This window comes from Podarcis liolepis (assembly GCF_965112155.1).
Source record: "Podarcis liolepis genome assembly, chromosome: 2".
Classification (NCBI taxonomy): Eukaryota; Metazoa; Chordata; class Lepidosauria; order Squamata; family Lacertidae; genus Podarcis; species Podarcis liolepis.
Window position 1 is genome coordinate 84,035,942 of NC_139555.1, and position 22,730 is coordinate 84,058,671.

A 22,730-nucleotide genomic window follows, 5' to 3' on the forward strand; every position below is an offset into this window, starting at 1 on the left:
AGGGAAGCCCTGGACTTCCTGGAATTCCTGGGTCCAGGGGACAATTTGGTGATCCTGGACCTCCGGGGCCTGTGGGACCTCCTGGGCCCGTGGGACCTGCCGGCGAGTTTGTCAAGGTATGCTCTCCCTTCTCTCTGATGGCTGTGTTGTTTCAGCAACTGCACCTTATGCAGTCCATGCACGTACACGTTGCCCCTTTTGCTAGGTATGTAGGCAGGTGTTGCAGCCCCATGTGAATCTGTGTGCACAGGAAGGGAGGGAGAGAGGGAGACATGCACACACATGTGCTCAAACCCACAAATTCACAGCAAACAAGCTTCACTCTATGCAACAGCTCTTGCTATTTGTCTCTCATCTTCCTCTTTCTAGTGATATACGTATCCCCTGGCACATATATCAGCCTCACACAAATCCCCTCCCTGTTCTGTCACTATTCACTATTCACAATCCTCATATCGCTCTTCAAGTATGCAGGGCTGGCCAACAACAGCACAAGCAACCCAAGTGGCAAAAAATTTTTTGGGGAAGCACCAGTAGAACAGCAAACAGCAGGAGAGATGCTTTCGACCATCCTCCTGTGACATAGCTAAAGTCCTTGGACCTCCCCAATGGTGTGATTTTTTGGGATCATCCTTGACCCTGAAAGTGTGCTCTCACTGAATGCCCCAGGGTTTCTCATGCATATACCTATCCCTGCGGTTTCTTCTTACCAGACATGGGCCCCCAGAGTTTCCCAGCTCTCCTCTTGGTTGAGTCTATCCTGTAATGTGCATATTGTTGTGTCTATACCCTGTAAATGGCTGTTGCGTGATGTGCTCTGCATTTGGATAAAAACATGGGGCGCTTGGAGATACTGAGCATAAAACTTTGGCTTACATGTGGGCAATTTTTCTTACAGGGAGAGAAGGGCGACCGAGGTGAGCGAGTAAGTGATCCTTCTTTTCCCCTGGCTGCTTTGCCCTTGCTGTTGTGGCACATTTGATCCTGGGAGTTTTGTTTGTGATTGCAGAACAATTGAGTAGGAGAGCTGGAAGAGAGCTTAAGGTCTTCTTTTCCCTGCCCTTGTGCAGAGACATCCTATATTGGCATACTGGTACCCATAGCATTTTTTTCTTTTTTCTTTTATTTTGCACAATTATTTAGCCTTAATTAAAGGAGCTGTATCATCAAGTATATTTGTACACCATGGATGGCCCTGTCTCCTCCAGCCCTCCATTTATTCTATACGTGCTCAGCTCTTCTTGTTTATCACATTTTGTCTGATTATCTCATGGTTTGTATATTCCCCTCCCTCTGCTTCAAGGTAAGCTCAGTTTCACTCTCACCCCCCTCACATTGACTCAGATATTTTTTGGGTCTTCTGACTAGCCCACCCCAACATTCTCATATGCATACCTATAAACATATTTTAGTGTCTTTGTTGCCTTCTGACGAATGGCTCTGTGTATTAGTGGTCTGCCAAAGTCTTATTTCAGTTATGTATGCTGATAGTTTTGTTCTCTTCTTGACCTGGGAATTAGTGCAATTTCTACACTTGGCCAATCTCATAGTGTTTTCCATCATTGTTTCTTACCTGTTTACGTTCACTTCCTTTCAGTTGTGCTAGAAGCTGTAGAAGAAACATAGATTTGCGCATGCATCTACTTCGAAACAGTCTGTTTGTTCTGTTAGGAAAGGTTTAGTAAAGCTCAGACACAGATTTCAGACTGCAAAGCTTTAACTGCACAAAATGAATTCAGAAATGAAATCAAATGGGAAAATTCTCTTACATCTAAGCTTAAGAGAAAATTGCACATCTTACTAAACTGGGGTTACTGCCATTCTCAGATGGGCTTCCTGCTTAAATTATATACTGTACATCTGGACACTACCTCAGTAACTGTTGCTTGCATCTATTTACAATTTGAACTGCTCTTCTTTGAACATCACAACCGTATGTGTAATGGATATGAGTTACTCGTGCGTAAACTAGTGCTTTTCTCGGTTAATTTGCCTTGTTAAACCTTTCTGACTGCGCAGCCCCTTCTCATCGTGGCTGCCTCAGTCACTGGCAGAATCCGTCAGTGGGCGTTTCTTGAACCTCTTCCAACATAAAAGTTGTTTGACACCCAGTCTCCTCCTCCTCTCACTGCGCGGGAGTCTTCTGCACAGGGAAGGCGTGGGTATCAGAGGACCTGGGCTCTCCTCACTGATGTCCAGTGAAGAGTCCTGGAGCCCTCTCTCCAATTCCCCCGTCTGCCCCCCTTTATCCTGGGTGTTGCGCTGATTGGCTTCCCCCTCTACTGAGCTGTTTCTCCCCCTGCTGCTGGGTCCTTCGCCAGCATCATCTGGGAGCCTCCCCTTCGCCTCTCACTCCGATGTCAGTTCCCTGACAGTATGAAATAAGCTTTACCTATGTTTTATACAGAACAATCTTCCTGTTCCAGGATTATGGATGGGTCAATCTTCAAGTTAGCTGTATTGTGCTGAGAAGACCATGCTTGTAACTGGTTGTACAATGTGTCCTCTGTTCCCTATGTAATATTATGCTGTGCCGAAATTGCAATTGCAGTGTTGTAACTGCCCAGGGCCTCACTTTGGTTGTCTTTCTAGGGCCCTCCTGGATCAGGAGATGGGGGTGTGGTCAGAGGAGAACCAGGCCTCCCAGTGAGTATCTCCTTTGCCATTCTTTTGGATAGGGGACCACAGAGAGGATTAGAGCATGTGGGCAAATGCAGTGTTTAAAGATGTGGATGTGAGCATTGCTTGAGGAATACTAGAATGGGGCTGTGAGAAGTTTATAGAGGTGAGGCTAACATTGTCCAGGAGCATTGGACAGTTATTGCTGGGGGAAGTTTAAAATTGTCAATGATTACTGGATTCAAATGCATAGCGACATATTTGGGGGGGGGGGAATGTTGAGTTTTGATTGCTGGGAAAATGTGATATATCTGCAGCTCTTCTTCAAGGGAAGGCATCTGAATCCCCTGCACAACAACTGTATATGACTAGTATATGAATTGCAAAGGACATAAGATCTTTTGTGTTGCCTTTTGTGCTCTAGGGTATGCCAGGAGATCCTGGGCCAAGAGGACCTCCTGGGCTCGCAGGACAGAAAGGAGACAAGGTAAGACGACCATCTATCTGCTCATGGACTTTGAGGGCAAGCAGCTAGTAGGTGAACATAATTTAGTGTTCCTCTACCATTTCTCAGTCCCCTGCCAAAGCAGAAACCTGCTTTTTCTCTGCTTCTGCACAGACGCATTCGAGACAGTTAACGCAAGAGTTGTACAGATGCGAATTAGTTTGCGATGCAGATACACTTCTTGTTTTTAATCCCTCAGTTCCCTGTAGCCTACTTGAATTTCATGGGTGTTTATTTAAAATATTTCTAGCCCCACCCTTCATCACATGCGACCCAAAGGCAGGGATAGGACTTTTGTTTCTTACGGGTAATAACTTATTTGCTCTGTGTCCAAAGGGGGATGGAGAAGAAGGTTTTCCTGGACCACCTGGACGGCCTGGAGACCCAGGAGATCGAGTGAGTTTTTGAGAGAAAAGAAATTCCTGCTATCTCCTGATGGGATTTAGAGCCTATGAAAGCTAGATTATTAGTTTCGTTCTCAAGAGGAAGAGCCTCAGTAAAAGATCAAACAGTTCCAACAGTGTCCACATTGTCTGGGGAAGTTTCCTTGAGAGATAACATGAGTCACGCGGCAGATTCCTCACTTACCAAGTAAAATGCTCTTGCTTTGTCTTTAGGGCCCTAGAGGACCTCCAGGTGAACAGGGAAGCAAGGTAGGTACTTTCAAAGCATTGAAGTGTCCTAGAATTAGGGCCACAACATGTCTCTCATTGACTCTTTCCACTTGCTGTCACCCATTCACAGAATACTCTGCAGTAGGCTCAGCCTAGTCCTGGTATGCAGGGTTGCTTTTCCTTCACAGGAAACTCTTAATTCAACCCCCCTCAACAATGATAGAGGTTAAAAACCCCTCGGTTGCTTTGCAATGGGCCCCTTCACCAACACTTGCACCCTCATCCATTGTTGAATCACTTGCATCCTTAAATGCTGCTAATACACCCACTATTTTTATGACAGGGAGACCGAGGACAGCCTGGTGAGATCGGACCACCAGCAGAGAAGGTGAGCTCTGATTGGGAAAGGTGACTATATTGTACAGGTGGAGGCAAAATCTTGTTGAGCCAATATTTCTTTGCAGAGATGGAAGATAACCAGCAACTCGGTTTGGGCAGCTGCTGCGTATTACATAATGAGACATCAAGTGACGTGCATTAATGTCTAATGAATTGGCCGCGTATCAGTCAAAAGCTGATTCTCAAATGTGTGTCCATTGCTTGGTGTTGCATCGCTTTATACATAGCCCTTGACACTTTAACATGGCAACTGCCTCCTTTCAAACAGAGCGATATGAAAGCCCTGTCTGTGGTGTATGATTTGGGATGCTGTTTTCACACATGCATCTCCCGCTTTGGTGCTGTAGTCATCGAGAGGTGAACACAGCTGTGTGAATCAGCTGAGTCAACAGTACCACTTTGTTCCAAACAGGCTTTGCGTATGCTGGTGGCATGCAGGTAACATTGTAAGGTGTTGTGTGAGATGCCTGTGTATAGGAGGAGCTGCCAGTGTTTGCCTTAGGATTCTGTCCTCAGATCCCCTCATTACCTGGAAAAGCTTGGATCTGGGTTGAGGATTCCCCAGAAGGAGTAATGCAGGCATAGTGATGGTTGTGCACCTCTGTCTGGAAGCAACCTGCATTCTGTATCCTTGTTCTAATGGAAGCAGATCAACACAAAAAAGAGTAGACATTGGCTCCTCTCAAGAAGACAGTTTTTTCAGAATACTCTATGGCTCCTTAATCCGCCAGACATATACTAATTTTCTCATTTCCTTCTCCCTTGTAGGGAGACCGTGGATTACCTGGCCCTGAAGGAGAGAAGGTACATGCATTCAAGAGTAGCCCTGCTGTACCTGGGGGCTCACTAGATTCTAAGCTTAAAGGACTTCCCTTTCTGGGAGAGTTGGCGTGGTATAGATAATTCATAATAAGTAATGCATCAGAATTAATTAGTGGATAAACTGTTTGGCCTAGACCAGGGAAGCCTGGCTCAAATCCCTGTTCCTTAAGTTCTTAGTCAGTGTTCCTCAACTTAACGTGCTTCTCAAGCACATTCTGGTGATAAACTGGGGAGAAGCCTATGTACACCACCCTGACCATGAGGGAAAAGGGACTTGTGGAAAGGAGCTGCTGTTGAAGAGCTGTTCTGTTCTTAGACCTCAGTGGTGAATCTGAGTGTTGTCCAGACTCCATTGCAGGGACATTGCAAATCACTTGGGGCATGTGGCCATTCCACAAATCTGCATAACATTTGTGTATGCTAATTTACATGTGCACGCACAGATGTAGGCCTCTGATCAAAGCCTAAAGGTAAAGGTAAAGGGACCCCTGACCATTAGGTCCAGTCGTGGCCGACTGGGGTTGCGGCACTCATCTCGCTTTATTCGCCGAGGGTGTACAGCTTCCGGGTCATGTGGCCAGCATGACTAAGCCGTTTCTGGTGAACCAGAGCAGCGCACGGTACCTATTTATCTACTAGCACTTTTGACATGCTTTCAAACTGCTAGGTTGGCAGGATCAAAGCCTAGCTGTCCTCTAAACAAAGGGATTTTTAAAAAAAAAATTAAGAGCTTAAAAAAAGTGGGGAAGAGGCAAGAAATCTGGAGCCCAGCACAAAAGATCCAGGACTTTGAGCCAGCTGCTAACAACTTCCCTGCACAGGTGCAAATACTCTCCTTGGCCCTACTAACTTCCCTGTTTTCCCTTGTTCCAGGGAGAGCAAGGACCCGCAGGTCGTCCAGGTCCATCTGGCAGAGATGTAAGTATGGGTCTCTCCTTAGGCTCAGTAGCTGACCCTGCTGGAGAATGTAGATGGGAACCAGGATTTAGACAGGAACCAACTGGTGATTCTGTATATGCCCATCTGGCTACTCCAGAATGTAGTTAGTACTACTGCAAGTGTAACTGGTATTGCTAGGGTGAGATCCATGGGTGTTGCCGTATTTGCGATGAATATGTTTCCCTTTGATTTTTTGGAACAGGGCTTGCAAGGGCCGCCTGGCCTTCGAGGAGAAAGGGTAAGGACTCTTTAAAATAATGAACTACTAAAACAATACGACGAGTGAAATAATTAACATATGTTGAACAGTAATCAAACGTTTCCAAAAATCTGGGTAAAAAGCCTTTGCATGTCTTCTGAATATCCCTAAAGTTTGGGCTAGGCACCCACCCCCTGAGGTTGGGAATTCCAGAGCTTGGTCACTGTCCCACAGACCTCTGGGGGCAGCCAGATTACCCACAAGGCCTGCTGTGCAGATTTTAATTCCTGGGCTGGTCTCCTTTCGGAGGCTGGATAGAAATGTAACCACATGGCTTGCCAGATTCATTGTGACCCCCTTGCTTTTGTAGTTCTAGGCAAGTGGGGAAACTGAGGCTCATCAAGCCCCTGGAAGACAGCTGGACATGAGCAACAAATTGTGCAGGCCTGGCCCACAGCATTCAGAATTCAGAATGCCTGGTTGGTTCTCCTAGTCAAAAAAAGCTTGACAAGTTCACTGAGGAGTGAGAACTGAGCTGTTTCCAGTGCTACTAATTGCATATATTGGTTAAATTCTGCTCTTTCAGCCACCTCATAATATCTTTCATGGTTCATAAATAATTGGCTCCTGCGGTGCTGGCCCCCACTAGTGTGAGACAAGTGAGGTATTGAAGTTGCATCACTTGGTCTGGTGCCAATGAAGTCCCCAGTCTGAGTGAAACCCTTCTAAGAGGGTTTTGCTATTTTTGCTATACTTTCTGAACCTTCTTCCTGTGTCACTTCCTTCCACAGGGAGACCCAGGGGAACCTGGACTACCCGGGAAACCAGTAAGTGCCCCTTTGTTGAACCCACATAGTTGCACATGAATGACTACCGCATATTTTTGTGTGGGAGGGGGATAATGCATCCTAGCTCTCTTCCCTAAGCCCCCCCCAACCCCCATCCTGCTGGTGGTTTTATTCCTGGGCTGGAAAGGGTGGGCAATGTATAATCTCTCATCCCCTCTCCTCAAGGTATTTCCACCTTCACATTAGCTACTCAGACATACTGCAAGCAAATTGGGTAACTAGAAATTATGTTGTGTGCCATGTGTGAGAACGTGCATATAGCACCCCACAGAGGCACCTTGGTTGTTGCATGGATGGAAAACAGATGGGAGGCTTTTTATGCCACCTGCACCCCTTCACCATCTTGCACAGCTAATGTGCAGATGGAAAGTTTCATCACCTCCTCACCCTGAAGTGGGCAGATCCTGGCCTCCCTTCCTTCTTTGCGCACAGCTTGCAACCAGTGGGTAGGAAGTCCCTTTCCATGGGTTGATATTGTTAAAATTATACTCAGCAGGTTCTTCCCTTGTGTGTCTCTTCTAGGCTTCCAGTCAGTCAGGAATCAAAGGAGACAAGGTAACAGCATGGAAACATATCTGCCTCTCAGTAGGGACTTGCAGAGTAGGCAGTGTAGCTTAGAAACAACCCTGTTTACTATATATTATCTTGGAGAAAACCACTGTGAATTAATTATTTCAAGCCCACTGTTGTGGTACTCTCTTCTTTTTTTTTTAGTGGTTTCATCCCTCAATTTTGGTAGCGTCTTACGAAACAGCAAGAGATCGTCACTATTAACTATACCAGAGCAGGAACACGTGATGTCAACCTGCGTACATAGGCTGACATGGTTGGATTCCTAGGGAAGGAGGGAGAGGGTGCCTGGAGGATATATATACTGCATGAAATTTCTTATTTCTTTGGACTTGCTGTGGACACACCACACAAGTGCCTTCTGCTATCCAGAGAGCAGAATAAACTCTTTCTTTGAACCAACCTCGGTGTCATTTGACTTCCTTCTTCCTGTCCCGGAGCAACGCAGACCCAATCGGTGAAGTCCAATAAGGCTACATTAACTACTGAAACTGTGTTGCTATCTTCTTTCTTTAGGGGGAGAGGGGCCTTGTAGGACCAGAGGGGCCACCGGGACCCAGAGGAGATGCCGGGAGCAAAGGAGAGCGTGTGAGTGGTCAAGATGTCTCAGCGCATGCCGGGTGTGACGATGCAGCGTGCAGAACTTGGTTCTTTTGACTCCAGAGTCCGGATTTCAAGCCAAACTGAGATGCTCACTGCTACAAACTTTGTCAGTGATTATATACATTTCTGGACAGAAGCCTAACAACTTTACTCTGAGAAGTAAAGGCGAGCTAGAAATCTGTTAAATAACAATCGTAGTAGATTTGTGTGGCCACCTATGAGGAAAGCAGATGCTATAAGGCCAAGCCAGAGAATGTTGCAAAATTTACTCATTGTTTTGGTGGCAGGAAGCTGGGCAGAGCAGGATGGTGGTTCATCCTTGGTGGAGGTTACAAGGCTCCTTCCTCCTGCTGCCTGTCCAGCCAAAGCCGAGAACAAAATATGGATTTCTCCCTCCATTCCACAAAACATTTTGCCAGGCTCTACTTCAAACCCCTACCATTTGAGATGATTGATGATGACTGTGCCCATCCAGTTGAGCAAGATCTGACTAATGGTTGAAACTCTCTTTTTATGACCATTTGATAAAAAGATAGTTCACTGCTACAGGTCATGAAACCCCATCTTTCCATATAGCAGGACCAACTTGCCCAAATCTTATTAATATGTGTTGTGGAACTTTAGTGTAAATGCGATGTGAAATCGGTGTGCATGTGTTACATGGGGGATACATACATCACATCCCCTCAGCTGGTTTTTATCCTGACATGGCTTTGTTTTTCCTTTTAGGGGCCGCCTGGGCTTGGTGTCCCAGGCTCACCTGGGCCAAAAGGAGAGCAAGGGGACAGGGTGAGTCCTATCCTAATTTTCTGGATCTGTGTTCAGGCAACCAGCTGTGCACCAGGGCTCTGTTAGTCCCCCTCTTTACTTTGGAGAAGAGGGATCTCTTCAGCCTCTGCTCTTTGATTTGACCCAATGGGTTGATGCCTGTGCAGTGCCTTGGCTCCCACCTCCAGTAGGTTCAAAGCTTGCCAGCATTTGCACAAGCAGCAGATGTGAGTCATGTCTGCTCAGCCTGCTATATATTCATGGGGAAGGGTTAGGACTGTGCATCCGAAGAAGAGTTATTTTTCCCCTTTCCCCCATGGTGTTAACCCTTACTTATCTGAAAGAGAACGTGGCCTCGCCCTCTGTAGGAGCCTCTGCTTTCCTGAGTGACATAGAACCGTATTAATTACCTGCTTCTTCCCTTCCAAAACAGGGGATTGTTGGTTTGACTGGCAAGACAGGTGCAAAGGTAAGTATTGTGCTTTGGCTGAAGGGAGCAAAAGGGTGCAAAATGTAATGTGGGGATAAGGAACCAGTGAACCTCCAGATGTTGCTGGATGACAACTCAGATAATTCTTCATCATTGCTCATGCTGGCTGGGGCTGGGAGCTAGAGTCCCAGCCAGTGAGCTTCATAGCAGAGCAGGAATCTCAACCTCCCCAGTTCAAGTCCAACACACTATCCTGGCTCTCAGAGAGTGGTTCTATGCAGGCTGAGTAGGCGTTGGGGGTAGAAGCACCTTTTAGCCTTTTCAGAGAGTGTTCCAGTGCCTGGTGGTCAGTTTGGGGCTCCTTTAGGATCCTGCATTATTTGTATTGATGTCATGTTCATTTCCTTGCCCAATGGTTTTCTTGCTTAGGGTGACCCAGGAGACCCAGGTGAGAGAGGAGAACCAGGAAGACCTGGACTTACCGGACAGATGGGACAGAGAGGAAAAGAGGTAAGTAAGAAAAAGAGACTTCACCTTTTTCAGACCTGGGTTCTACCTTTAGCCTAAACTTGCATTTTGAGTACCAACTTTTTTTGCCATGCGTTTGTATGGTGACTATGCTGCTGGTCTGTTGCTTTACATTGCAACAGGGCAAGGCATGAGCATACTTAACAAGTAGATTCATTTGAGGGTACTTAGGCTTAAACACAGAGCCTGTTGAAGGTGTGGTTGTATTTTGGTGGTGACAAGAAGAATGGAAACAACTTCTCTGCTGTGGATTCTTTGCTTCTAGGGTGAAAGAGGTGACAAAGGAGATGAAGGAACCCCAGTAAGTAAGAGCTTCTCAATTTGCCACCTGCCCACTCTGATGTTCCTGCTTTTTCTTTTACTCATCAAAGGCAAAATGCAAAAATAAGAGATTTATACTCCACCAACTGTCCATTTCTTTAAATATAGCCTACACGTAATGTATGCAATACCAAAATCATGTTCAAGTACTTAGCCCTCTCTCATTTCTTTCTTTTTCTTTCTCTCCCAAGGGTGAGCCAGGTCTACCGGGCAAACCTGGAGAGAGGGGTCTGCGGGTAAGTACAGTGGAAGCACTGCCCAAGCGGGTGATGTGTGGCATGAAGTTGGGAATTACTTCTAAGAAAAGTCATGGAGACGTAGATGCAGGATGCTTTAAACACTGAAGCAGGGGAGTGGGGGTGAGATGACTTGCCAGCACTGACTTGCCATCCCTTTGGTGTCACAGCATAAAACTCTGTCCTTTGAGTCTGGGTTTTGGCATTGCAGAAGAGCTGCTGTGCAATCTTTTGCTTCTTGTATGGGCCTAGCCTGGAAGGTTGACATATTAGCACAATCCAGAGGTTTTCAACCTTTTTGAGTCCACAGCTCCCTTGACCAACAATATTATTTCTGCGGCATCCCTGTGGGGCTCAGAAGCCCAGTTGTGTCACCCCTTTCCTGCAGAGCTGGCAGCCCCTCACCCTTTTTCAAGCACCCTCCCTTGTGGAGTGTTTCCTCAGCCTCCTCTCTCCTCCCCTCTCTTTGGGAGTCCTTTGGGCAGCTGCAGCTGATGCCCCTGGTCTCTGAGCTGCTTCCCTACCCTAAAGAGATGTGCCTCCTCACACTGCCCCACAGGGGCCTGAGAAGCACCCCCTGGCCAGCCCCAGAGCCATCATTCACCTGGGGAGCTTGTAGCCAGGGCTGCTACAACAAACAGCTGTGCAAGCCTTTGCGAGGCAGAGATGCAAGAGGGCATCAGAGGAGGGAGGGAAGGAAAGAGGGACAGAGTCCAGTGTTGCCTGCAGTACCTGCCTGACCATCATTCAAGGTACCCCAAGGTTCCACGCCACACTGGTTGAAAACCACTAGCATAGCAGTGCTGATTGGTGGTGTTTTTTTTGGGGGGGTGGCCTGCAGCCTGAAGGTTTGGAGTCTATTGATCCTCCTTGTTCCTTAGATGAAGTTGGAGAATTTCCTTTTCATCACAGCATTGAATTCCTTGGCCCTCTGATTGCCCCCTTCCACTGACTAGTTTCTCCCATCCAGCCTCACTCAAACTAGCCAGTTCCGCAGGGAATGCCCCAGACCTTTCCCAGTGTGGTATTGGCTGCCTGATAATGTTCTGATTATTTTCATTTCTTTTTCACATTGCAGGGTCTGCCAGGAAGCCGAGGGCTCCCTGGCGAGAAGGGGGACCAAGGCGACCCAGGTGAAGACGGGAGAAATGTAAGAGCCCATTGTGCACCCCTTGACTCAGTTGCAACACCCACCTACCCCAGGCTTACTTTTACTATGTCACTTCTTCCCTTTGCAGGGCAGTCCTGGAGCACCAGGGTCAAAGGGCGACCGAGGAGATCCTGTGAGTAGCTGTGCTTTTCCCACTAAGGGCTACTCTAGCCAATCTATGTCGTCTGCTTGAGATCTTGCCCAGAGGCCTAGCCCTTGCTGTGGGGCTCCAGATGAGAACGGACAGGTGCCTGGTTACTGGCGCCAAACAGGGCTGCAAAACAAACATATTATCTTAATACAGAGCCACCCAGAATGGCTGGGGCAACCCAGTCAGATGGATGGGGTACAAATAAAATTAGTATTCGTATTCATATTAGTATTAGTATTAGTATTAGTATTAGTATTAGTATTAGTATTAGTATTATTACAACAGCAAGCTGCCTCCATGTTTCTTCCTGACCATGGGAACTTCCAGACACACAGGTCCTTGTATAAAATAGATGCAGTGAGTATTCAAATCCTCCCAGCAGTGCCCTTACAGGGGCTAGCTTTTGCTCTCCGCACTCCTCGTTCAAATCTATTTCCCTTCCTTGTGTCCACGCTGGCAAGCCGAGTCTCCTGTGCCCCCAAGCTCTTGGCCTACACAAGTTCTGGCTCCTTTCTGTTTCCTTGAGCGCTCAGTGTGGCATCCTCCAATGCCATCTGTTTGCTGTCACATCCCAAAGGTTTTTGGCACTGAAGATGAAACCTGTTGTCGCACTTCTTCACATTACACTAATAAGGGCAAATCCTGGCAAGGGGTGCTTCGTATTCTTCATATGCTGATGCTGGAGTTGGCAGCCTGCCTCCCAGGGAAATGACTCTGAAGGCTAATGATGCAGCAGCCTTGCTGGGGCTCAATATTTGATCAGAGCCTGGATGGCAAATCACCTGGGAAAGCTTCCTAAAATCCTACCATGAAGAAAGACAAGATATAAATGTCATTAATCATCCAAGCAGAGGAGGCTGATCTAGCTGGCCATCTCTCAACACCCAGCCCTTCTTGACTTCATGTCCAACATTACCTCTCTGAAAGAAACCTGGAGCCCTCAATGCCCGCTGGAGATACAGGAATGTGTGCTTTTTATAGTGTGCATCAGGGACTCCCTGTCCTTACTAACAAATGTGATGTTTATCTTTGCTCTTGCCTGGGACATAGTGCTGAATCTTTGTTTTCCTTTCTTCTTCCCACTTACCCCCTTCCCCTTGCAGGGTCAGCCTGGACCCCCAGGCCAGACAGTAAGTTCCACGTTTCCCTCCCCAGAGGCAGTATTTTGCTTTGGCTCTGACTTTGCAAGTGTCTAACATACCCCTCCTCTTTTCTGCTCTGCAGGTTGGTACGGGGCCTGGAGGAGGAGGGCAAAAAGGCGAGAAGGTGAGTAATCTGGCTCCAAGATCCCATCCGCCCCACCTGCTGGGAACTGTGGCGGGAAGATGGCGGGCTCTGGACTTCGGGCATTCTTGGTGGGAGCAGAAATCCCAACAGTTATGTTCCGCAAAGAGATGCTGCTTAGGGGCTAGACTAGACAGAACATTGAATATCTTTGCATTTAACACGGTGTCAGAGACACGGCCGGCAGAGAGGAATCTGCAGAGGGGGAGGAAGAGGCAGAGGAAAACAGAAGCTTAATTCTTTTTCACAACGAAAGGAAGATAAGCCCTCCTCGCTCTGGAATGCTGCCTGTATGTTTTCGCAGCAGCACAGAGATGAAGGAGCAGGAGGCAGGTGGTAGGAGGGGGTTGGATTCAACTCCAGAGGAGGAGGAATTGGCTGCACCTGAGTCTCCAAGAAGTAGGAGGCGGAGCAAACGATTAGAACAAAGGAAGACCAGCAGGAAGGCGTATATCTGGCCTTGGGAGGTCAAGTCAGTCAAGTCAACTGACTCCGACAGTGAGGAATGAGTTGTGAAAAGCTCGGATTGCTGAAAACCTGTTATGGCTAAATAAACCTCAACTACTGAAACTGCCAGTGTTCCATGTCTTGTGTGAGAGAAGTGCTAAACCTGACACATGGAGGGTGTTTTTCATAAAATAAATGCAAATAGAATCAATGGGGGGAGCTGATAAATAATCAAGATCAAGGAGGTATGTTGGGGGGGGGAATTAACTTTCCCCCCGTACTACAGTCTTCTGCTCTTTACACAGGGAGGAAATCCCATATGGGCATTTGAGCATCATGTCCAGTCTGACCCTCAGAGAAATCAGTCACCCTTAGGCAGGCATTCTTCAGAAATAGTCCTGTGGATATTGGTTAATGAGAAGCGAGGTCATGCCGTTGTTGTTTCCTCACCCACTGCACCACTGTTTCCTTTACAGGGGGAGCCAGGGGACCCTGGAGAAGATGGAATGAAAGGTGTCAAAGGAGATGCTGGTTTACCTGGCCTGCCAGGAGAACGAGTAGGTGCCAGTTCATTAGAGTTATATCTGAGGATGCCCAAAACCTCATTAAGCTGAGACTGAGGCAATGTAGAGCAGCCATTGGAGAAGAAACAAGCTTTGGACATAAAGGGGATGAAGGGCAGGTCTTTAGGGTTGGAGTGGCTTCATCTCCTGTTGTTTATGGCAGGGATTGCTGAACTTTTTGGGGTCTGTGTCTCATCTATATTCGGAGAAACCACACACCACAATCTGTTCTGTTGGCTACAGCAGAATGCTTCTTCCAATTTCAACAGGAGAAGACCACTGTGGGGGCCAGGGAAGGCCTGTGGGGGCACATGGGGGCCTGTGGGTGCCATGTTGGCCACTTGTGTTTATGGTTTTCTCTGTACATTGCTTTAAGTAGGAAGGGTTGGTGCATCAAAGCAAAAGGTCATCATCATGCCTTAGCGAGGGTAATGTGTAGCAGTGAGGGATAATCTCAGGGGTAAGTGACTTAGTAGTGGATAGCAGGTGGCTCCCAGGGACATATTTCTGCTTGCCAAATGGGCCCTGGCTAGCCTTACTTCTAATGACCTTCCAGCGGCAGTCAATGGCATTTTTATTTAGACAAGTCTCTGGCCCACAAGCTGACTTGTAAATACGTTTGAACTGGTTTTAAACTGGAATGCTGTTGTTGATGTTTTAACCTGCCTTGTTTCTGAGTGTATTATATTGCTGTTTTATTTTTCACATTTTATTATATTTGTATGACTGAGAACCCTTGGGTGGAAAGACAAGGTCTGTTGGCCTAAATGACCTAAAAATTTCTAAACGTCAGCCAGACACTCCCTTCTCACACCCTCTTTTTTTGCCCCTCTCTTGCAGGGAATTGAAGGCTCCAGAGGTCTCCCTGGAGTTCGTGTAAGTCTTTTTCTCTCTGCCTTGATGTGTCCTGCTCCCCGTATGATTTCTGGAGAGCTTAATTCCCAGCTCTGCGTGGTTCTTGGCAAACTGAGCATGTGCTCACCTCTTTCATTTTGCAGGGTGACCCTGGAGACCGAGGTCCTGTGGGAGAGAAGGTAAGAGGGCTCTGATGTTTAGGATGCTAGAGGTGAGGGTGAGAACCATGGAAACCCACTGTATTTATCATTCCCCCAAGTAAATGCTGCACCCACTTCTATCCACAATAGCAACAGCTTGTTTACTTTTTAAAAAAGAAAGCTGAGGTTTTCTCTGATGCCAATTTTTGTTTCAGATAGCAACTTTTGGATATAAATCGGGAAATTATAAAATAGCTACAACTTTATACACTAATGCAGTGCACTTCTTTTGTGGTTCTTTCTACCACTGTCTCTGATACTGCTCAGTACCTCAGGAGCTTTATGGAGCCACTGAAATTATGACTGATGATAAACAATAGTGGCAGAGATCCCACTGCCCTAATTCTGCAGATAAGCCTCTGCCTACTGCCTCTTAAAGATCAGAGGCTTTTTCACGCTTTCTGCCTTTTAAAGACTGCACAGAGGCTTATCTCCAGTCTTAGTGATGGGAGATACAACTGTCAAAGAGTGGGCAGAGGCTTATCTCGAATCTTAGCGCTAGGCAGCAGACTGCTAAGATTGAAGATAAGCTAGTGTCTTGTCTTAGTGCTGTGGTGCTTAGTGCTAAGGATCTCTTGTCTCCAATCTTAGCACTTAGTGCTTAGACCAGAGATAACAGAGCTTCTTGTGTTATGTCAGGTGACTGACAGATGGGCATGGCTTGCACAATTAAGCCCGTGGCTAGAGGTTTTCCAAAGATCCCAGAGCATACAAAACTTTTCTCACAGCCCCCATTCTTCCTGCTTGCCACCTTCCAGAGCACTGTGGTCCAGAACACTGGGCCCTCACTCTCATTTAATTCTCCTCCAGGGTGACCGAGGCCCTCCAGGGCAAGATGGCCGGAATGGGTTAGATGGGAAGCCTGGTCAAACAGGACCTGCAGGCCCAAGGGTAAGTGTAATGCTTGGTAAAAGATACAATTTGCAGGTATAGCTAAGCCACAGTGGTACTGTGTCATTGTCAGCACAGTCAGCTGTCCTGTGAGCTGCTCTAAAGACCATATACAGAGTGATTAGGACAGCCAGCCATTTTGTAGCATTTCCCATCTGCCTTAGCAATATGTCTGTAATATGGAAGCTGGGTTGATGGAGGTTGATCTTTTGGCCCCAAACTAGAAGAAGTCCTCAGAGTGTTTATTGGACCAGATTAATTGGTGCAGGAGAAAACTTTTGACTTTCACAGCAGTCTTCATTAGGCGGAATGTGATTCTGACTAGTGATGAGAGCTTTGTAATGTGAAAGCTTGTACACTCCTTAACAAGCCTAATTTAGTTTTAATTGGATCATCATCGGATCTCATTGTGTCACCTTAAAAAGGGAAGTAAACACATTTGTCCAAGTAGTAAATGTGTTCTTATAGATTCCTAAATGAACCTCTTGTTTTGCTCTAGAACCAGACCTGACTTTAAACGTAAGAAGAGAGATGTTTCTGTGAAAAAACAGACTTTTTGCCTCTCCAGCACTGTGTGTAGAGAAATTGGGGGGGGGGTACCAATAAATATTAGCTGTTGCAAATAAAATAACAATGATGTGATTATACCTGCCTCTGGGGCTTGTTTAAAGTATCTTACCATCTTAGACTTGAACTAAATAAATAAAATGGTGTTGCATCTCCTGCACACTAGATTCTAAGTTTGCTGTATGCCTGGCTCTCGATCACATCCATGTCTTATTTCCCCCCCCTAGGGTGATCCTGGGAAGCAGGGCGATCCTGGCAGAGATGTAAGTATGGGTACCTCACATCAGGCTATGTCAGTTTTGAGCTCAAATCCTGATACTTTCTCTTGCAATCCTGTTTCAAAAGTGGGGTGCTACTTAGAAGCTGAAATCTTAAAGCAAGTCCACCATTTACTGTTCCTCCATCTCCTTAGTCTGCTTGAGCACAGCTCCTGGCCTTTCTTCTTGTCAGTGATTAGCACTTAAACACCTTACTGTGGTCTTCAGGGACTACAGAAAACCCTGGATGTGATGGAGTTGGTCTATTTTAATTTTCCTCTTGCTGATCATAGTGCAGTCTGTATAGAGTCCCATTGTCTTAACCATTCTAAAGGGTCCTTGGCATTCTCTTTCCACACTGAGAGACTTCGTAATCTCAGCTACCAAGTATCTTATGAAGAGTTGGGTCTCTCTTCTGCTCTGCAGACCAACAGGGGTCTACTTCTCACCTCTTTGCCTCCCCCCACTCTTTTTGCAGGGTCTCGCAGGTCTGCGTGGCGAGCAGGGTCCTCCTGGAGCAAGTGGCCCCCCAGGACCTCCAGGATTGCCTGTGAGTAATGTGCTGAAGCATGAAGGATGGTATTCTGCACCCACTGATAATATCGTGCAGCTGATCCCTGATAATACACACCCAACATCATACTTCCCTGTAGTGACTCTTGTTATGAAGTTGCTCTTCTTCTGTGTCCCAACCTGCATGTCAATTTTACATGATTTGATAAGAGGAATAGTGAGTTTGCAGGACGATCAAAGAGAAACAGCTTTGCTGTTTGTAAGGACGGTCAATGGGTGGTACATTTAAGACTGGACCTGCACCTGGGCACTCCCAAGAGGCAGGTGGTGGAAGGGTGTAGTTCTTCTGAAAGGAGGAAAGGTGTGCTTTCGGACAACCCTGACATTGCTTTGGGTTGAATGCAACCTTCTGCTGCATAATTGTGCTAGATTGCCTCTGTTATGTATCTGCACAGGCTGTAGTGCAGATTGCATTGGTTGTTAGCGCATCAACCCTACTAGCCAACATTTGGCCAACCCACAGTTTTACATCGTGTAATTGCAGCCTTGAAACACATTCTCTGAGCAGTATGGCCCGTACAGAAACTGGGGCGTTTTAACATCTCCTGGAAAGGTCTCCCTTTCCTCTTCCTCCTTTTGAAATTGTTATGTTTAAATCTTTTTTCACTGAAGGATGAACGCCAAGGTAGAATGAATGAAGGGTGATCTTGTGCTCGATTGATTCAGATTCAAGTCCCAGTTTGTTTACGGTGATCTTGGGCAGTTCAGTGTCTGGGTTCCCTCTCTGGGCTCACAACTTGCATTTCTTTTCCAGGGCAAGCCTGGCGATGACGGCAAACCTGGGCTGAATGGGAAGAATGTGAGTGATGGGCCTGACCCCCATCCCCTGCTGGAGAAGTGGGGCTTCAGGCCTGACAGGCAAGGGATTGTATTGGTGGGGTGGAAGTGTGGGCGACTGAAAAAGCACTTTTTATCAGATATTGCAGCAAATGGGAAGATCAGCGCGGTTGGTCTCTAAGCAGACCTTGGAGCAGTAACATAGATGTGACATTTTATTTTCCAGGGTGAAGATGGGACTCCAGGAGAAGATGGGAGGAAGGTAAATGCCCTATATGTTTTCCTAGTATGTTAGCCAAACCTCCTCCTGATAGCCAGCCTACTTGCAGCCTATCAGAAAGCAGGGTGGGCATTATGATGAAACAAACCCCTCATCATAGGTACCATTATTTCCAGCATGACCACCTTCCTGCTGTAGCTCATAGCAGCCACTTTGCATTAAGAGGGTCAATGAGCAGGGCAGTGATGAGTGTAAGGCAGCAGCCGCCACCGGTGCGGTGGGGCAGAGCTGCCCTTCCAACACTGGTTTCGCTGAAGCTTACCTGATCTGGGCTGAAGCAAAGCAGGTTGGCAGCGAGGTTGGGGCAGTACAGGTATATGGGCAGAGGCAATCTGGCACTCCCACCACAACCCTGACCTTGCCACCACCCCAGCCCTGCCCAGGGTGTGCTGGAGGGATACTGGTCTGGAGAGTGCAACACCTCTTCACCACTTGGACTGCTACTAGGTGTAGGGATCCAAGGAAGCTTGGATCTCTCTATTTAAGGAATAGAAGAGTAGGAAGGCATGGCTCAATCCTGTCTGTACTGCACAATGGTAATTTTAATGATAAAATCTTGTTTTCCTTTTTCCTGTTTAGGGGGACAAAGGTGAAGCTGGAGCATCCGGCCGAGATGTAAGTACCATTGCCTTTGAAAGTTGGTATTATTATTATCATTATTCCCAAACAACTTTATATTTTTAAGAAAAAAATCTCAAAGCAGGTTACAATACATTAAAACGCCACATAAAACATTCCAGAATAAAACATTACTGAAGAACATCAAATATGAAGTATATATTCAAAGCAGCATAATTAAAACATTACTTTAAACATTTCAAAAGAAAACATTACTTAAAGGATGTCAAATATAAAATGCATGTTTAAAACAGCACAATTAACAAGAGAATAAAATATTATCTTAAGCATAAAACAAGTTTGCCAGTATCCCCACCTCGGCTAGCAGTATCCATTAGGTGCCTGTAACTCTTGGGAAAGTAGATCACAGGCAGTGCTGCCAACTACAAAATGCAATTGTATTTTCCCAGCAATAAATGCACAAAATGCTTTGCATCTCCCATAAAGAGCTCAGGAACGCAGTGCCCTCAAGGACCACCTCTCTCCATATGAACCCACCCGGACCCTGTGATCATCATCTGAGGCCCTTCTTTGTGTGCCTCCCCCATGCAAGTTCTGGAGGGTGACAACATGAGAACAGGTCTTTCCTGTGCTGGCTCCCCACATGTGGAATGCTCTACACAGGGAGGCTCACCTGGCACCTTCATTAATCACTTTGAGGCATCAGGTGAAAACGTGTCTCTTCAACCAGGCCTTTGGCTGATTAACATTCTGTGGCTTTTTAAATGTGTTTGTGGAAGAGGAAATATTGGTTTGTTTCTGTTTTATTATGTATTTTGTGTTCTTGCGTTGTATTTTTCTGTTGTGAACTGCCCTGGGATCTTTGGATGAAGGGTGGCACACAAATTTAAATAATAATAACAATATTATTGGGGGAAGATGTCTGAATCCCATGGGCCAGATTCAGTTAAATAGTTGCGCTACTGGGAGGCATCACCCTGAGTCCCAATAGCGCAATGGCTCTTTCCTTCCTGTGTGCACCTTCTCCCACCAAATCACTTTTAGGAGATTGAGAGAAGTCAACTTGGGGGAGATTGTTCCATCTAGCAAGCAGAAATGCTCGTGGTGGCTGAACAATCATAGCAGCACAATGTTGAATTCCTCCCCATGCAATACTTAAGCCTCTGTTTGTTCATGTGTTTATTCTTTACACACTGACAGTATAGAAAAAGCCCTGTGACTGCAGCTGGGCATTGGGTGGGATTGTCAGCCTCAGCTTCTCTATTGCTCAAAACTCACGGCTTTTCATGTCACTGTGACCTGACCGATAAGTTGATATTTTTTATTTAAGATTCTATCTGAGTTTGAGGCACAACCTGACCCTGAGGATATAGCTACACCCTCCAGATTTTTGGGGGGGACGGGACCTAAAAAGGAATCATTAAAATTTACAGGGTTTCTGGGACCTTTAGACAGGTATTTGGAGGCACTGGCATTCAGAGGTTTTACCTCCACTGCCAGAAGCAGTTTGCCTCAGAACCCCAGTTGCTGGGAATGACATATGGGGAGAGTTCGGTTGCACTCGGCCTCTGCTTGCAGGCTTCCCCTAGGGATCTGGTTGCCATTCTGAACTAAATGGGTCTTGGGCATAGCTGTCAACTTTTCCCTTTTCTTGCTAGGAATCCTGTTCGGAATAAGGGAATTTCCCTTTGAAAAAAGGAAACGTTGACAGCTATGGTCTTGGGCTTGCTCCAGGAGGGTTCTTATGTTTTGAAGGAATACAGGCTGCCAAGCAGTGCAGATTAAAGAGAGTACTAGAAAATTACTGAGGGGAACTGAAGTTAATTACTAGAGCTTCATTTAAAAAAAATTAAATTAAATTGTGTGTGTATAAAATACACACACACTGGACTTTTCTCCTTTTTTTGATAATGCACTCAACAATATGAAGTACCAATACCTCTCTTTTTGCTGCCCCTGGCAGCCATTTTGTGCTGTCACTTCTATCAATATATGAGTACTGATGCAACTCATTCACACACTCCCCCTCCCAAGAAAAGCACAATATGTGTTAGTGTGTGTGTAGTAAATTACTATTGGATGCCTCATGAGAAGAAATTAATCAATGAGATTGTTGTTGATGATAATAGTAAATAAATAAAGGATTCCCGGTGAATCCCCAGCACCAATGAGCTTAAAAGGGCCTCAGGCAGCAGGGCTGAGAAACCTGTGAAGCCACTGCCAGTCAGGAAAAGCCAGATGGACTCTGTATAAGGCACCCCCTTCTGTATTACGTGTCACTGCATATGTTCTTTGCTGGCAGGGTCGTGAAGGTGTGAAAGGAGAGCGAGGGACCATTGGGCCTCCAGGCCCCCCAGGGCCACCGGGTATTCCTGGCATGCCAGGGCAAGTTGGTCCTCCAGGCCAGGTGAGTAGCCTCCTCGCGCATAATAAGCACCACATTATTTTTGCCAGCTTCACCAGCAGAAAAGGGCGGACTCTCCTGGCAGTGGCGTAGCGTGGGTTGTCAGCACCTGGGGCAAGGCAAGTAATTTGCGCCCCCTAACCCGTGGATTTTAGCACCCGAGTGCGAGCGCGCCCCCCCCCCCCATGTTGCACCCGGTGCGGCCGGCACCCTTGGCACCCCCCACGCTACGCCACTGTTCCAACGTTCAGCTTCACTGGATGCCCACGAGTTATATTGTACAGAGAGAGGGATAAAAACTTTCCTCTCTGTCCACTCTCTCCTTGCCATGCCTTAGTTTTGCAGACTTCTCTCCTGTCGCCTCTTGCTTGCCTTTTCTCTAAACTAAAAACAAACCCAATGCTGCCGCCTTTCCTCAGGGCACCGGCTCCATCCCCTTGCTTAGATTCACTCTACCAAAGCTGAAAGCAGCCTGAAGTTCCTCCTGATCGTGAATGGGAAACAGCTGGCGAAGCCGGCGGCCTGCCAGGGAAGGGATCTCTTCCTAACCTGCTCCACGGAGCCCGTTCCTTGCAAGCGCTCCGTGTCCCTCGGATGGCGAGCGCCTTTGGAAACGCGGAGCAGGCGCTTGCCGGCGAGCAGCCCCCCCCCGCCCCTTCCCAAGCTAATCCTTTTAAAACCGAAAGCCTCTTAACCCGCTGGCGAGAGGCTTAGCCGGGCCTCGCCCGCCCACCGGCTTCCTCTCGGAGGTTTTTGGGGAGCGCAGGGCGCGGCGAGGCCCGGCGGCGCGTCGGGGTGCAGAGGCTGCCCGTGCTGGCCAGGCGTTGGTGGCGGCGTCGGCGCTGCTGCAGCGGCTGCTCCTCCTGCGAGCAGTGAGTGGAGCGCAGCCGCAGCGGCGGCGGGTGGCGCGCGCGCGCTAGGGCACAAGGCTGGCGGTGGCTGAGGGGAGCCCGGCGGAGGAAGGAACTTGTCCCTTCCCTCTGGACTCGCGCCTCCCAGATATTGCGCTCGGTGCGGCCGGCACCCTTGGCACCCCCCACGCTACGCCACTGTCTCCTGGGATGCTGAACCGAGAGCAGAATTAGTGCTGTTTAGTGTGAAAGGCAAGCCACAGTTGGTCTCTCTGCCTTCTGCCCTACCAGTCCCAATGGGCACCACTGCTTCAAAGTCCTGGGGAACCTTGTCCACTTCGCCTCACTCCCTAGCTGGTCAGACATTGGGAGGTCTGGGGGAGACGCTTCAACTTCCCCCACCCTGGCACGCTTGATTCAGTCAAGGCCACTGTCCACTGGATAGTGATTTTTGTCCCTCGGGAGCACAGGGGTTGAAGTTCTTTATACAGTCAAGAATT

General features: G+C 47.3%; 1 protein-coding gene across 6 annotated transcripts in view; it reads left to right on the top strand.

Moving 5' to 3' along the window:
• COL7A1 (collagen type VII alpha 1 chain) overlaps positions 1-22,730 on the top strand; it is a 110,047-nt gene that overhangs the window by 46,759 nt on the left and 40,558 nt on the right. For all 6 annotated transcript variants that reach the window (XM_083489076.1, XM_083489080.1, XM_083489078.1 and 3 more), the window contains 32 exons: positions 3-116; positions 899-925; positions 2,593-2,646; positions 3,044-3,106; positions 3,461-3,520; positions 3,742-3,777; positions 4,082-4,126; positions 4,906-4,941; positions 5,833-5,877; positions 6,101-6,136; positions 6,889-6,924; positions 7,468-7,500; positions 8,032-8,103; positions 8,848-8,907; positions 9,320-9,355; positions 9,746-9,826; positions 10,110-10,145; positions 10,357-10,401; positions 11,480-11,551; positions 11,640-11,684; positions 12,806-12,832; positions 12,927-12,968; positions 13,910-13,990; positions 14,837-14,872; positions 14,995-15,030; positions 15,862-15,942; positions 16,737-16,772; positions 17,245-17,316; positions 18,094-18,138; positions 18,343-18,378; positions 18,976-19,011; positions 21,278-21,382. In XM_083489076.1, the coding sequence (XP_083345202.1) occupies positions 3-116; positions 899-925; positions 2,593-2,646; positions 3,044-3,106; positions 3,461-3,520; positions 3,742-3,777; positions 4,082-4,126; positions 4,906-4,941; positions 5,833-5,877; positions 6,101-6,136; positions 6,889-6,924; positions 7,468-7,500; positions 8,032-8,103; positions 8,848-8,907; positions 9,320-9,355; positions 9,746-9,826; positions 10,110-10,145; positions 10,357-10,401; positions 11,480-11,551; positions 11,640-11,684; positions 12,806-12,832; positions 12,927-12,968; positions 13,910-13,990; positions 14,837-14,872; positions 14,995-15,030; positions 15,862-15,942; positions 16,737-16,772; positions 17,245-17,316; positions 18,094-18,138; positions 18,343-18,378; positions 18,976-19,011; positions 21,278-21,382 (1,665 nt within the window). The remainder of the gene's footprint in view (positions 1-2; positions 117-898; positions 926-2,592; positions 2,647-3,043; positions 3,107-3,460; positions 3,521-3,741; positions 3,778-4,081; positions 4,127-4,905; positions 4,942-5,832; positions 5,878-6,100; positions 6,137-6,888; positions 6,925-7,467; positions 7,501-8,031; positions 8,104-8,847; positions 8,908-9,319; positions 9,356-9,745; positions 9,827-10,109; positions 10,146-10,356; positions 10,402-11,479; positions 11,552-11,639; positions 11,685-12,805; positions 12,833-12,926; positions 12,969-13,909; positions 13,991-14,836; positions 14,873-14,994; positions 15,031-15,861; positions 15,943-16,736; positions 16,773-17,244; positions 17,317-18,093; positions 18,139-18,342; positions 18,379-18,975; positions 19,012-21,277; positions 21,383-22,730) is intronic.